Raw genomic sequence first — 12545 nt, forward strand, 5'->3', positions numbered from 1 at the left:
TGAACTGTTGGAATTTAATCATTGACTGAAATATAGGGTGTGATTGTTCTTTTAACTGAAATACTTCTTGCTCTTCTCGTGTCGTTCCCTCCTCTTTAGACCCATATTGTATGTGTGGCCACACCGGGTTTTAATAATGTCCTGTACTGGATGAGATTTATTGATGATGTTTTCTGTGTTTATCAGGGTGACACCACCAGTGCACAGCAGTTTGTCGACACTCTTAACACCAACACCAGCAATCTTTTCTTCACTTCTAACATAAGCAGACACTCAGCCAAATTTTTGGATGTACAGGTTGACATCATTGGGAATAACATTGTAACCTCTTTACACCGAAAACCCACTGCAGGCAACAGTATTTTACATGCCAGCAGTGGCCATCCCCGGCATGTAATTGAGAGTATTCCCTTGGGGGAGCTTCTAAGATTAAAGCGAATCTGCAATAGTGAAGAAAAGTTTAAAGAAGGAGCATCAGCTATGCTGGAACGTTTGAGGGCCAGAGGCTACAATGAGACCACCCTTTCAAGAGCATTAATAAAAGCTCAGGAAAGATCCAGAGTGTCTCTTCTGTCACCAAAATCTCCAGAGGTTGACAATAGCGATCAGTCGCCTAGGCTCATTATTTCACACAGCCGTCAACAAAGACAAATTAAAGCAATCATCAATAGGCATTGGCCTATTTTAAAAACTGATGGTGTTTTAAACTCTAGAGTATCTGACAAACCTGTTGTTACCTTCAAAAGAGCCTATAGCATGCACAGCAAATTAGTTAGATCTAGCCCGGAGCTAGTCAGTGGCAGTGACTGGCTCACCAAAAAGGGCTTCTTTAAGTGCAGCTCTTGCCGTGCATGCAAATTTGGGCAGAACACCACCCACTATGACAATCCTTTTTCCGGCACCAAGGTGGCAATTAAGGGCAACTTTAATTGCCGCACGGAGTTTGCTGTGTATGTCCTGACCTGCACCTGTGGCCTGAGCTATGTAGGTAGCACCAGGTCGCAGGTGCATGTGAGGATATTGCAGCATCTCCGTGCAATAGTCAATCATGACTCCGCCTACCCCGTGGCTCGACACTTTGACATGGTTCACGCCAGGGACCTGGCGTGTTTAAAATATTATGTCATTGATGCAGTGCCCATCTTGAGACGGGGGGGGGACAGGGACAAAATCCTTAGAAGATTAGAGACTCAGTATATTGTGGCGTTAGATAGTAAACAACCAAATGGACTCAACGCAACTGAGGACTTACACAACTTCTTATAAGAAAGGGTTTTCTTAGCTTAGGAAACACCCCCTTTCTCATATATGTCTCCCCTAGCGACACCTATGAGGGCGGAGCTTTCCTGGTCATTGAATTACTGACAACTTTGGCTACTTATATTGATTTCAGAATTCATTTATGATTCCGATTTCTGGTAGCCCACTGAGCTATTGAATCTATTACACACGCTAAACATTGAAAATTTGTATATATTTCATATACACTAACTATACGTGTGTTTTATCAACACTGCAATTTCTCTTTTTTCTTAGTCTTTTTTTTGGGGATTGTACGTAATGTCACATACATTATTTTTCCCATTTAATTATTTTCGTCACTCACATTGGCACAAACACATAGGAGCACAAATTTAGAGGTGATTATGTTACACCATGTGTAAATATTTAGTCACATACTCTTGTAAATATTAGTATATCGGTCTTAATATTTATGAAATGTGTAAATTCATGAATTATGAATTTTTAATAAATATTATAGACATTAGCTCGTGGGCATTACACAAATACAGTTGTCACCTATATGTAACATTGCATGATTTTAGGCCTTTATGTTCAATTTTGATACTGGATTGCAATTTTCACAATTTGCATTAGGCACTTTATGTCTGTCTTTCAGACTATTGCATTCAGGCAGGGATATTCCAGCACTAGTCACTTTTATAGCCCGTAGTTCGGGCATTTCTGCATTCAAGCAGTTACGATATTTTCTTAGGCCTTTAATGAAATTAGTGCAATAACGTTATTCTGGGAAAAGGACAATGTTCAAAAATGTTATAAAGTATATTTTTGGTTTTTAACATTATGACTGATACCACATGCATTTATAATATGAATTATTGTATATATTGTACTATACACTATATGCATATTTATATTATCTTTGTATTATAATGTTGTGATTTAGTGATTACACTATGAATCAGTCGTCTGTATTTTCCATCTGAAGATTTGCACCTATTTCTATGCTTATGGACACAGTCATGTGATGCACGACAGGAGGTGTGGCTGACTGTTTCAACGGTGTGTGAACAAGAGTACAACGTACTCGAAACGCGTCATTTGAAGGGTCCTAAATAATTATAACATCCTGCCTGTTAAACATGGGGTCTGCCTTCTTCTTTCGCCACGCTGCCTGCGTGGAGGTTCGAGGATTTGCACTATATATATATATATATATATATATATATATATATATATATATATATATATATATATATATATATATTCGAACCTGCTTCCCATCCACCTCCAATAGCTGGACACAGAAAACGGCACACCAGGAAAATCCAGCACAAATCCTTTTACTGTGCACTTATGGAACAAGGACGACACGTTTCGGCATTTGCCTTTATCAATATATATATCTTTCCTCCTTTTTTTTTTTACCTATTATAGATACTTGGCCTTATACTTTCTAGAACACCGAATGCGGTATATGGAAGGAATATCTTCTATCCTTTAGGTATATCTATTTACATATTTCATTGAGTAATTGTATGTTCTTTTACAAGCGTGGTCAATATTACCTCTCTCTTTATGGTGTCTATTCGGTAGTGACACTGATATGGAATATGCTTGATAGCAATAATTTATGAACTGTTGGAATTTAATCATTGACTGAAATATAGGGTGTGATTGTTCTTTTAACTGAAATACTTCTTGCTCTTCTCGTGTCGTTCCCTCCTCTTTAGACCCATATTGTATGGGACCTAATACAGGTTATGCCTGGAATGTGGTTTACAACATTATCAAAGATTTGTTTATGGCGAGTGACATATATTTTTTTGTTTGATCCATGACTTTTTTTTTGGGATTCTACTGGAAGTGGGTTTCTTGTCACTTGATATAAGTATCATCTGTGTGAATTTTTAAATATTTAGCTCTTCATTTAGCTGAATGTACTATTCTTGGGGGCCACACAGCATTGCCTTTTCAAGCTAGTAACCTAGACATTAACATTGCTGAAAAGATGCTCCATTTTCTCTTGGCGACCTTCCGGTTTTTCTAATTTTGAGATTTACACCTTTTTTTCTTCTCTTACATCGTTCACATTATGGACTTAGTGTGTTTTTATTCACTGGGTGAACTTCTGCTGACTATTGGTTTTGCTCTTCTCTTTCACCTCCTAGTCCATATACTCTTTTGTGAGGAACGTTGTTTGATAAATCTATTGGTTGGAGTACTGTTATTTAGTGTAAATATGTATATTTCGTGTTGCTGTAGCCCTGATGAAGTTGTCGGGTGATTTTTCCCCTAGCTGAAACACGTGTCGGCTGCTTGGCTGCTTGGCTACATTCTGGTGATGTCAACTACACCAAGCTATCATTGAGAATCACTGCTTCAAACCTCTGCATTTGTGATAAAGAAAACAACAAAATAAAGGAGATATCATTCTGAACCCTTAAATTTGGATGTTTAGTTGGACTGATTAACTGATATGATGGAATTTGATTGTTAATTAGTTCTCTCTGCTCGGGAGCATTATTTTTCAGTTGTAAGTTGGAAAGGAGGACATCGGGCGAAGTTGGGATGGATAGATGAGAGAGAGGATTAAGTGGTAGGGACAGAGTAGAACAAGGGGGTGTGTCAAAGGCAACGTCTATGGCATATTGGGTGCTGGGTAGGGCCAGGCTTTGAGGGTTGAATGATCAATTTTAGTAATTTTACAGGAGAGGAAGTTGGCAATTTCTTCACATTTTTCGATTCAGGTCGTCAGCTCTGGTAGGGCAGATGACGTTTATTTTCTAATAATGTTAAACAGCTCTCTGGGCCTGTTTTTGGCACAATGAAGTTGAGCTTGAAAGAAATATGCCTTTTCATTGAAAATGTGCTTCTAATAAGCGGATCTAGCAGCTCTGAGGAGGGCCGGATGGAAGGTTGAAGTGTGTTGTCTCCATGTTCTTTCTGGGAGTCTAAGTTGTCTTCTTTCGTTGTTGAGTTCAGGATTGAACCAATATTTGGATTACATTTTTCTTTGTTGTTTTAGGGGCGACTTGGTCAAGGACATCACTAATGTTCTCATTGAAGTGTTCAGTGAGCTCATTAGCATTTTGAGAGAGAGGGGTGAGATGAAGTTGAGCTTGGAGTTTGGCCTCAAGTTCAATGGGGGGATTTGTTTATGGTTTCTGGTCCACTTCATGGGTTTGTTATTAGCTGCTGGAGGGAGTAGGGCACTGGTTGCGATCTTAAACAGAATAAGGTGATGGTTGGACCAGTCGATGGGGATGATGTTGGAAAGGGAGGCCAAGTCAATATTGGAGATGATAGCGTTGAGTGTGGCCCCTTTGATATCGGTTGGATTAAGGCATCGTTGTTTAAGGTCATTCATCTCAAGAAGGTTAATGAGGCGCATGACAGTGGGATCCTCTAAATCATTACAGTAGATATAGAAGTATTCTAAAATGAGATTTTTCAAGGCAGAAAGGGAGACATGATTTAGAAGATCAGAAAATGAATTGGCGAAGATGAGAGGATCAACCGGAGGGTGGTAGATGTTATGTAGTCTAATCGGAGAAGAGTCCTTGACAGTGAGTTCAACACCAAGGTATTCAAATGTCAAGTGTTCTTTAAAAGGGAGAGTTGAAATGTATTTTTATAGATCATAGGTATTCCCCCGTCTTTTCTGTCGAGTCTGTCCTGCCTAATGATGGAGTAACCGGGAAGGGTGAGTAGGTCAAGCATAGCCGTAGAGTGGTCGTTAAGCCAGGTTTCCGCGAGTAAGGCCATGTCAATATCCTAGCTGAGGATGGTCTCTGAAAATTCAGGAGCATGTAGGACTGCCGATCAGCAGTTAACAAGCATGCAAGAAAGGGGATTAGATTTATCCTTAACAGGATTGAGAGAGTGGACGGTGGTGAGTTGAGCTGGGGGTCTAGGTGAAATGAATGTAAAGGGGACTCTGTTAACACCCACAATAACTGAGATGCTGGAGTAAGGGGGAGGATATCCATTATCAGAGGCTTAGGTAGGTAGGAGTTACATAGGTTTATAAGGTCAGATGTGGAGAGGCATCTAACAGCACTTTGATGCCTGTGTGTTCAGCTGCAAAGGGGTGTAGTCAGTCATCAGGTGTGCTGGGAAAAGTTATGGGAGCAACAGTGACAGGCATCAGCATGTTTAGGAAAGGTCCTGGGGTTAAGCTTGTTGATATCCCCTCTGAGTCTTGTTAGTTCAATGGTCATAGCAGAAGGTTTGCGTTCTATGCTGTTCAGTGTCTATACTATAAGATTGAGGGGAAAGCTCACTGAGAAGGAGGGAGGGAAGGCAGTTTAACGAGGGGCAGGGGAGAAAGCCCATGGTAGGTGGTCTGAACAGTGTGCAGACTGTTGAAGAAAAGATTCTGCATAGAGTGAGATGGGTCAGTGCAAGAATCAAGAGATGTGGTAGAAGAGAGCAAGAAAGAGTGAGGGGTATGGGGATCAACCACTTCTGATTGAGTGGGAAGGAGGATATTAAGTGAGGGAGGAGTAGACGTAGAGGAGAGAACAGTAGGAGATCCCAGGGGAGGGGGGCAATGAGTGGGAGTGGGGTTAGAGGGATGGACAGAGGATAATCGGGGCAGGAGGGGATCGGTCTCTAGAAAGAGTAGGCGTAGGAGCATAAGACCTATAGGATGGTGCAAAGGGAGTTTCAGGGGAGGCATGTGCGTTGGGGAAGAGTTAGTGGGAGACTCTGGAGAGATGGAAGGGTCAGGAGGGAGTCAGTCAATGGTAAGATGAGAAGTTGGAGAATGAGACATAGCGGAGAGTGCAGAGGGCGTCCTCAGAGGGGGTAAAAGAGTAGGTAGTGAGTTAAGGGGAGAGTCAGATAAGGTGGTAGGGGTAGGAGGAGGGGATGAAGGATTAGACAAAGAGGAGAGTGCAGGGGGAGTCCCGGGGAGGAGCAAGAGAATAGGATAAGATTTAGGGGGAACGTCGGATTAGATGATAGGGGCAGGAGGAGTGCAGACAATGGTATGTGTAGGGGAAGGATCAAACAGCCTTGGGGGATAGGGGAGGAGGGTCCTCTTCAGGGGTGTAGGTCCTCATCAGAGACAGGGAGCGAGGTTGGGAAGGGTAGGGGAAGGAGGGCCAGAATCGGGGTGGAGGGAGACGATAAATGGGCATCAGGCATTTGGGTTACAGAAGGGTACAGACGGGACAAGGTTCTGAAATGGTTGTCGAAAATGTTGCGGTGGTAGTAGATGCTTGAATAAGAATGTTGCCGGTTCCTAATATGGAAATGTCAATTTCGCCATAAAAGGCTAGGGATGGGGTTGGTGATAGTTTGAATCCGTACAGAATTTTGCTTGATTTAGTGATGAGAAGGTGGAGAAGGAATGTGTTTTTCTATCTAGTAGTGTGTTTGGAGTAGAAAATAAAGTTTGTTTTCATTGGAGAGGACAGGCTGTGGTAGGTATCAATCATTAGCGTTTCAGGCTGACGTATCAATAATTTATGTATGAAATTTTTCTTGGCGCTTTGGGAAAGATTAGACGGGTATAAGATGATCCATTTGTTGGGGCCATGTCTGGAGAGAGCAGGATCAGGAGGAATGATGGTGGGATTGGAGGAGGACATGGTCAGAGGCACAGTGGGACGGGGGAAGGAAAAAGGAAGGAGGATATAGAAAAAACAGATACGAGGAGTTAATTCCCGTTGGTAGATAAAGGGAGTGAGGAGAGTCCAGTGTAGGGAGATAGGAGGGGTGATATGTGAAAATAAAATACACAATTCAAATAGCGGTCACAATGGGACAGGGCGGTGGAAAAAGGAAGGATGATATGGAAATATAAGCTAAGGGTAGTGAATTCTTGTGGGTAGATAAAAGAGAGTGAGAAGAGTCCAGTGTAGGGAGGTAAGAGGGGTGTTAAGTGAAAATAAAATTACCAATTAAAAATAGCCACAAAAAAGAACAACAATATTGAGAACCGGGACAACATAATTAGAAGGATGGAGATTGAGGAAGGGGATTATGCAAGGGAGTGTTCAGGTATAGTAAAAATATCAGAAAAAAAGGTGGTCAGCACCACAAGTATAGGAACAGGTCAAGTAAACAAGGCAATGCATAAAAACATTTACAACAGAAAAGGAGTTCAAAATTAAATGGAGGGCAGATAAAAAGATCAACATCAATAAAAGGGATTTCCCCCCCAAGTAAGGTGAAGGAAGACCTTGATCCAAAAGTAGTAGTCCTTAATGCAGCATAGATAAGTCAGTCCTACCTCTGTTTCGGCAGATGAGAGTCCTTTGTTTATTTTTATTTGTTCTTGTCGAATAGAGGAAATTGGGTCACCATCTTGCAAAGTCAGCATGAATTGAGAGGATTGAGTGGTAATACAAAATGGAGGGGGGTAAAAATGTCCCAATTGAAAGTGGGGCAGGAGATAGGGGAAATAGGGCTCTGGCAGAGACTAGGAAAACAACAATGAAGTAAAAAAGGAACCTCACACTCCACCTCAGGCAGAGAAAAACAACAATGAGGTAATAAGGAACATGGGACCCCAGAGCAAGCAAATGTGGTGAGAGAAAGCAGGTGTCGACGTGGGGGAGGGACTCTGTGGGATGAAAAGGGTCAGGGCAGCCATGGGAGAGCAAATAACCCTCACCGGGCCGGAAGAAAGGCGGTGAAGCACAGGGGAATGAAATGAAGCTCCATAAATCAGGGTCCCAAAAGATGGAAAAGAAAAACCACCAAACAGATGGAGGTAGTAGCCCCTGGTGGAGGAGCACAGCCGCTTCAGGGATGAGACGGACGGAAGGCCTCCCCTCGTAGGGGTTGAGGCAGCACGTGGCAACTACTAGCACTGGACGTGGCTCTTCCCAAGTGTCCCAGCCGTTACTAAGCATCTCGTCTCAGACTTAGGAGCCAATCTCCTTGCAGGAAAACAAGTGCAGCCGACCAAGGCTGTGTGAGGCCTTTGGTTTGTAGAGCACTCACCAGGTCATCAGATTATCCAAGGCCAGCGGCCTAAAAACAGCGTGGTAGCAGAGGATCAAAGAGAGAGAAGGATGGCAGGCCTCCCCTCAGCAGGGATGAAAGCAGCAAGGTGGTGAACAAATGAGCACGGGACATGGCTCGAAACCAGGTGTCCCAGCCGTTACCCAGTGTCTCGTCTCAGGTCCCAAAGCCGACCCCCCAGGCAGGAAACAAACATGGCCGACCAAGGCAGTGTGTGGCCTGCAGTAGGAGGAGCACTCACCAGGTCCTTGGTTCTTCCAAAGCCATCAGCCAAAGAACAGGAAAACAAGAAAAATTCCCCACGGGATTCAAACGCTCAGAGCCCTCAACTTAGGTCATCCAGGCAGTCAGATGAGGCGATGTATCCGCAAGGTTACACAAGTGGCCAGCCCTGCAGTGCGATGGTCATTGGTCACATAGAAGGTGAGTAGAACCTATAAGCGATATACGGCAGCCTCTGGACTGCTGTGCGAGAGTAGTGGTGGCACCAGGGTGACGGATGGCAAGGTTAAACAGGGATATCAACCAATTTGGTAACCCCCAACCCGGAGCTCACTGGAGGAGCACCTGTACAGTGACCATCTTGCTGCAAGCGCAAAATAAGTGCTTTTATTTATTTATTTATTTACTCCTCACTTTCCTGTCATATGCCACACTCCACTACCCCCCACCCAGCCCTGCCTCACCGCCCACAGCATTACCTGTGCGAGTCGCCTCTGTACCTTGGTAGTGTCCTTGCTTCTCCTTTCTGCAGTGAGGTGTTTTCTGCAGGCATTTTACACCTGTTCAGAGTTTTAGCTCCTCTCTGTGTAGCTTTCTTCTCTTAACAAGGTGGCAGTTACTGGTAGATATAACCAGTTATGAGAAGAAAGCTACATGAAGATTATATAACCCTCCAAACAGTTGTAGAATAACTGAAGAAAATACCTCATTGGGGAAAGCAGATAGCAATATCCACTTCCCTTGTAATCCCTATAAACTGGGTTTTATATTTGATTACATGTAAGGATCGATAGTAGGGTCCTTTACTATAGCAGTTTAGCCAGCAGTTGCGGTCTATACTGATTGTTAAAGGCTCTGAATCTGAGTTATAAGCCTCTGTTGTAGACATATAAGAAAAGAGAGGGCCAGTGACAACCGGTGTAGCCTATGGCAGAAGGGTTATAAGCCTAATAGAACATTCCTTCTGTAGGGTAGAATGTTAAAAAAGGAGAAACAGAAAGACAAAGATTGGAATGCTGTTGATGATGTTCTGCACCAGTCATTATTGACCATCAGGCACTCCACTGTTTTCAATGGAGATCTCAACATTTCAATGCTTTAATATAACTAATATCACTTGTGCATTTCTGATTCCCGTTGTGTATTCATTTACATTGTAAAGATTACTTGTCATTATCTTTTAATAATAAACATGTAAACTTGCATGCCGGGGTCATAACTATAGGATCATAAAGACTATTAATAGGATTTGTTCAGTTTTGGAGTTTAATATGAAGAACATAATCATATTCTGAGCTTATTTGCACACTTCACCAGTTCCTCGTAGATTAACGTAAGCCACTAAAAAGCTAAAGATGGAGAAACAGAGGAGAAAAGGTGAAATTTGAGCGCCGAGATCCTTTCATCAAAGTTTAAATTCAAAGGAGAGAATACTGAATATGAAATTGGATTTTATTTAGCACGTCCTCAGCCATTAACAGTGATAGAGATTTGGCAGTTATGCAAGTGCAGGGTTGCAAATTTTTCCCATGAAAAGGATGCTCTTTGTCATATGATCATAAATCAACAACAGGAAGGGCCTATTGAATGCAGTGGGAAAGACAAACGAGAGCGGGATCAGTTCAACTGCAGTGGCCCCTGCTGCTTCTGTGCCCTTTTCATCGACACTGAGAACGGCCTTGTGGAGAGCCTGGAAGATAAAAAAAAGAGAAAGAAGAAAAACATTATTCTTTTGACTAGAATAAATGTCTAAATAGTACCTACGTTTCAGTTCCAAAAATGTCTTGCTCTGCAAATGGGATCAGATCTTAAGTAACTTGTGAAATGCGTGGAATGTTCTCTACTATCTTCTTAGTTGACTATTTTTCTCTCCCACACCATCTAGCTTGTGAGCACTACCTTTGTGTCTCTTCGCTTGCGTGGACTCTGAATCACGTTTCGCCAAGGTGCTAGTTACCAGTGCCTAGTAAATCCTAGTTACGAGTGCCTAGTAAATCCTGACAGGTGTTACTAGCCAAATTGGGGATACAAGGTTTGTGGACCACACCAATTCCAATTGCCCCAGAACACATGTCCTAGATGTGCCAAATGCACATGGGAAGCAGCGCAATGTAGAAAACCATGGCAATCGGTGTGTAAACATTGCCTTCCGGGGTTATTCCCCTTTCCTCAGGGGGCAAACTTGGAATAGTGCTGTAACACTGAGGACTTGAATTGCCATCTCCTGTGATATTGGTATTTACTGAACTGTTCTCATATCGTTTAAATGGCCCTTGATCTCCATCTCCATTTGTGGTCCTGAGTTCCACTATCCAGGGACAGGATGGTTTACGGATTCTTATTAAAAGGCTAGAAATAGTTGTTGCAAACGTTTACAACCCAGGCGGCTTCAGTGGTGGCATGTGCGATTGCTGGTTTGCAGAAGGATCCCGCAGTGCTGGGCGTAAAGCAGATCCACTAATTTTTAATCAATCAATGCTAATATTATATCCACAGTATTTGACATTTAGATTGGCAATGATGAGCAAGTTTCGTACTTCTCTTTTAAATCTACATGGTAAAATCTGCTCCACTCACATTGAGATGTTGTTGAATGGATGATTTATCCCCAGTTCAAGCCAAAAGTTCATCCAAGTGCTTATGGAAGAATTTCAAGTTTGCACTATGTTTGTGCGGTGCAAACAGCATCCTTATCGCTCATGCTATCACTGGATATTATTTATTCTTACCCAAAAGGGTATCATGAGTGGTAACCCCAGATTCTGGTTTTGCACATATGTCAAGTTTGCCCTCTACCTAAATGTCAATCAAATGTCTTTCAGTCAATTCGAGTACAGCAGTTCTATTAGAATACTAAGGGCCCGATGTAGGAATCAATGTCAATTACCGAATTGGTAAATACCGATTCGGTAAAATTACCACATTTGCAAGGGGGACAGGGTGTCACTTTGACACCCTGTTGCACCCCTGATTCTGATTGTGTGCCATGTGGCACACATACATGCCCTTGTACAGGTGTACATGCACAGATGTGCATGTACACAGGAATTCGTTATCTACCATGACATAGTATTTCATGGTAAATAACGAATTCTTAAGGGCCGGTGGCACTGTTTTCAGTGCCACCTACATCACAAATTTGAGATTCGGTAAATTTACAGATTCGGTAATTTACAGAATCGGTAAATTTACCGACTCTGTAAATATACCGAATCGGTAAATATAAGGCCCCCTACATCTCAATCACCAAATACCGGTCGGTAACGGCCGAAATCGGCCGTTACCGACCGGTATTTGGTGACCTACATCTGGCCCCAAGTGCCCTGTTTACTTTACTGTATCCAGCGTGTCCAATGGTTGTGCATTTGTGAGATTGGTTCATCATATGAATCCTACCCTCTGCAGGACACTAGTTTCTTTCCAATATTAGGAGGACGATGCAATTTATAAATACAGAGGGTCTCGTTAAATGCTGAGGAAATGTTGGAAGTCTTACCTTTGATACCTTAAGGTCTCGCGCTCCTGTGATTCCAGAAATATCTGCATTGTTTGAGAAGATATCAATAATCCCCAACTTCATGAGATGCTCTTTTAGCTGAATGGTCGATGAGATGGATAACTTTGGTAAATTCAGGTTTACAATGCTGTTCAAAACATCAAACAAGGACCACTGCGTTATTGAACATGAAAAGTAAGTTCACAATTGAAAGAAGCTTTATGTGCTTTAATTTACGGAACATACATATTATTTTAGATATCATTCGAAAAAGTTGATTTTGTGGAATATGTTTGAGCAGCAAACAGATCAGCTCATCTTTATTACCAGTAGGAAAACTTTACAAACTATTCCTAACAATCCTTATGAACCTGATTGTAAATGTCCCTTAGGGTGGTTTACACCTCCAGTTTAGTTTTGTTCTAACAGGCGAGCACTGCCCGAAATGAACATCATTCCGAAAGCAAGGCATTTTTGGATAATCTTCAGCTCAAGAGGCAGCAGGGAGTTAGAACACTTGACATTCAAAAACCCACTAGCTTATAGTGACTGAAACAAAATTAAATAACTAATTTCTAGTCATACCAAATGCTTTTCAAACATC

The 12545-nt window shown here is 42.2% G+C and overlaps 1 protein-coding gene across 1 annotated transcript in view; it reads right to left on the minus strand.

The window, feature by feature from the left end:
• Positions 1 to 9879: 9879 nt before the first annotated feature.
• LOC147690125 (alpha-1-antitrypsin-like) overlaps positions 9880 to 12545 on the minus strand; it is a 95575-nt gene continuing 92909 nt past the window's right edge. Inside the window, exons 4-5 of the mRNA XM_086937726.1 lie at positions 11942 to 12089; positions 9880 to 10135 (exon numbers count right to left, since the gene is read on the minus strand). Of these exons, the coding sequence (XP_086793852.1) occupies positions 9944 to 10135; positions 11942 to 12089 (340 nt within the window). The 3' untranslated portion in view covers positions 9880 to 9943. The remainder of the gene's footprint in view (positions 10136 to 11941; positions 12090 to 12545) is intronic.

The sequence above is a fragment of the Lissotriton vulgaris genome, chromosome 9, assembly GCF_964263255.1.
Source record: "Lissotriton vulgaris chromosome 9, aLisVul1.2, whole genome shotgun sequence".
Classification (NCBI taxonomy): Eukaryota; Metazoa; Chordata; class Amphibia; order Caudata; family Salamandridae; genus Lissotriton; species Lissotriton vulgaris.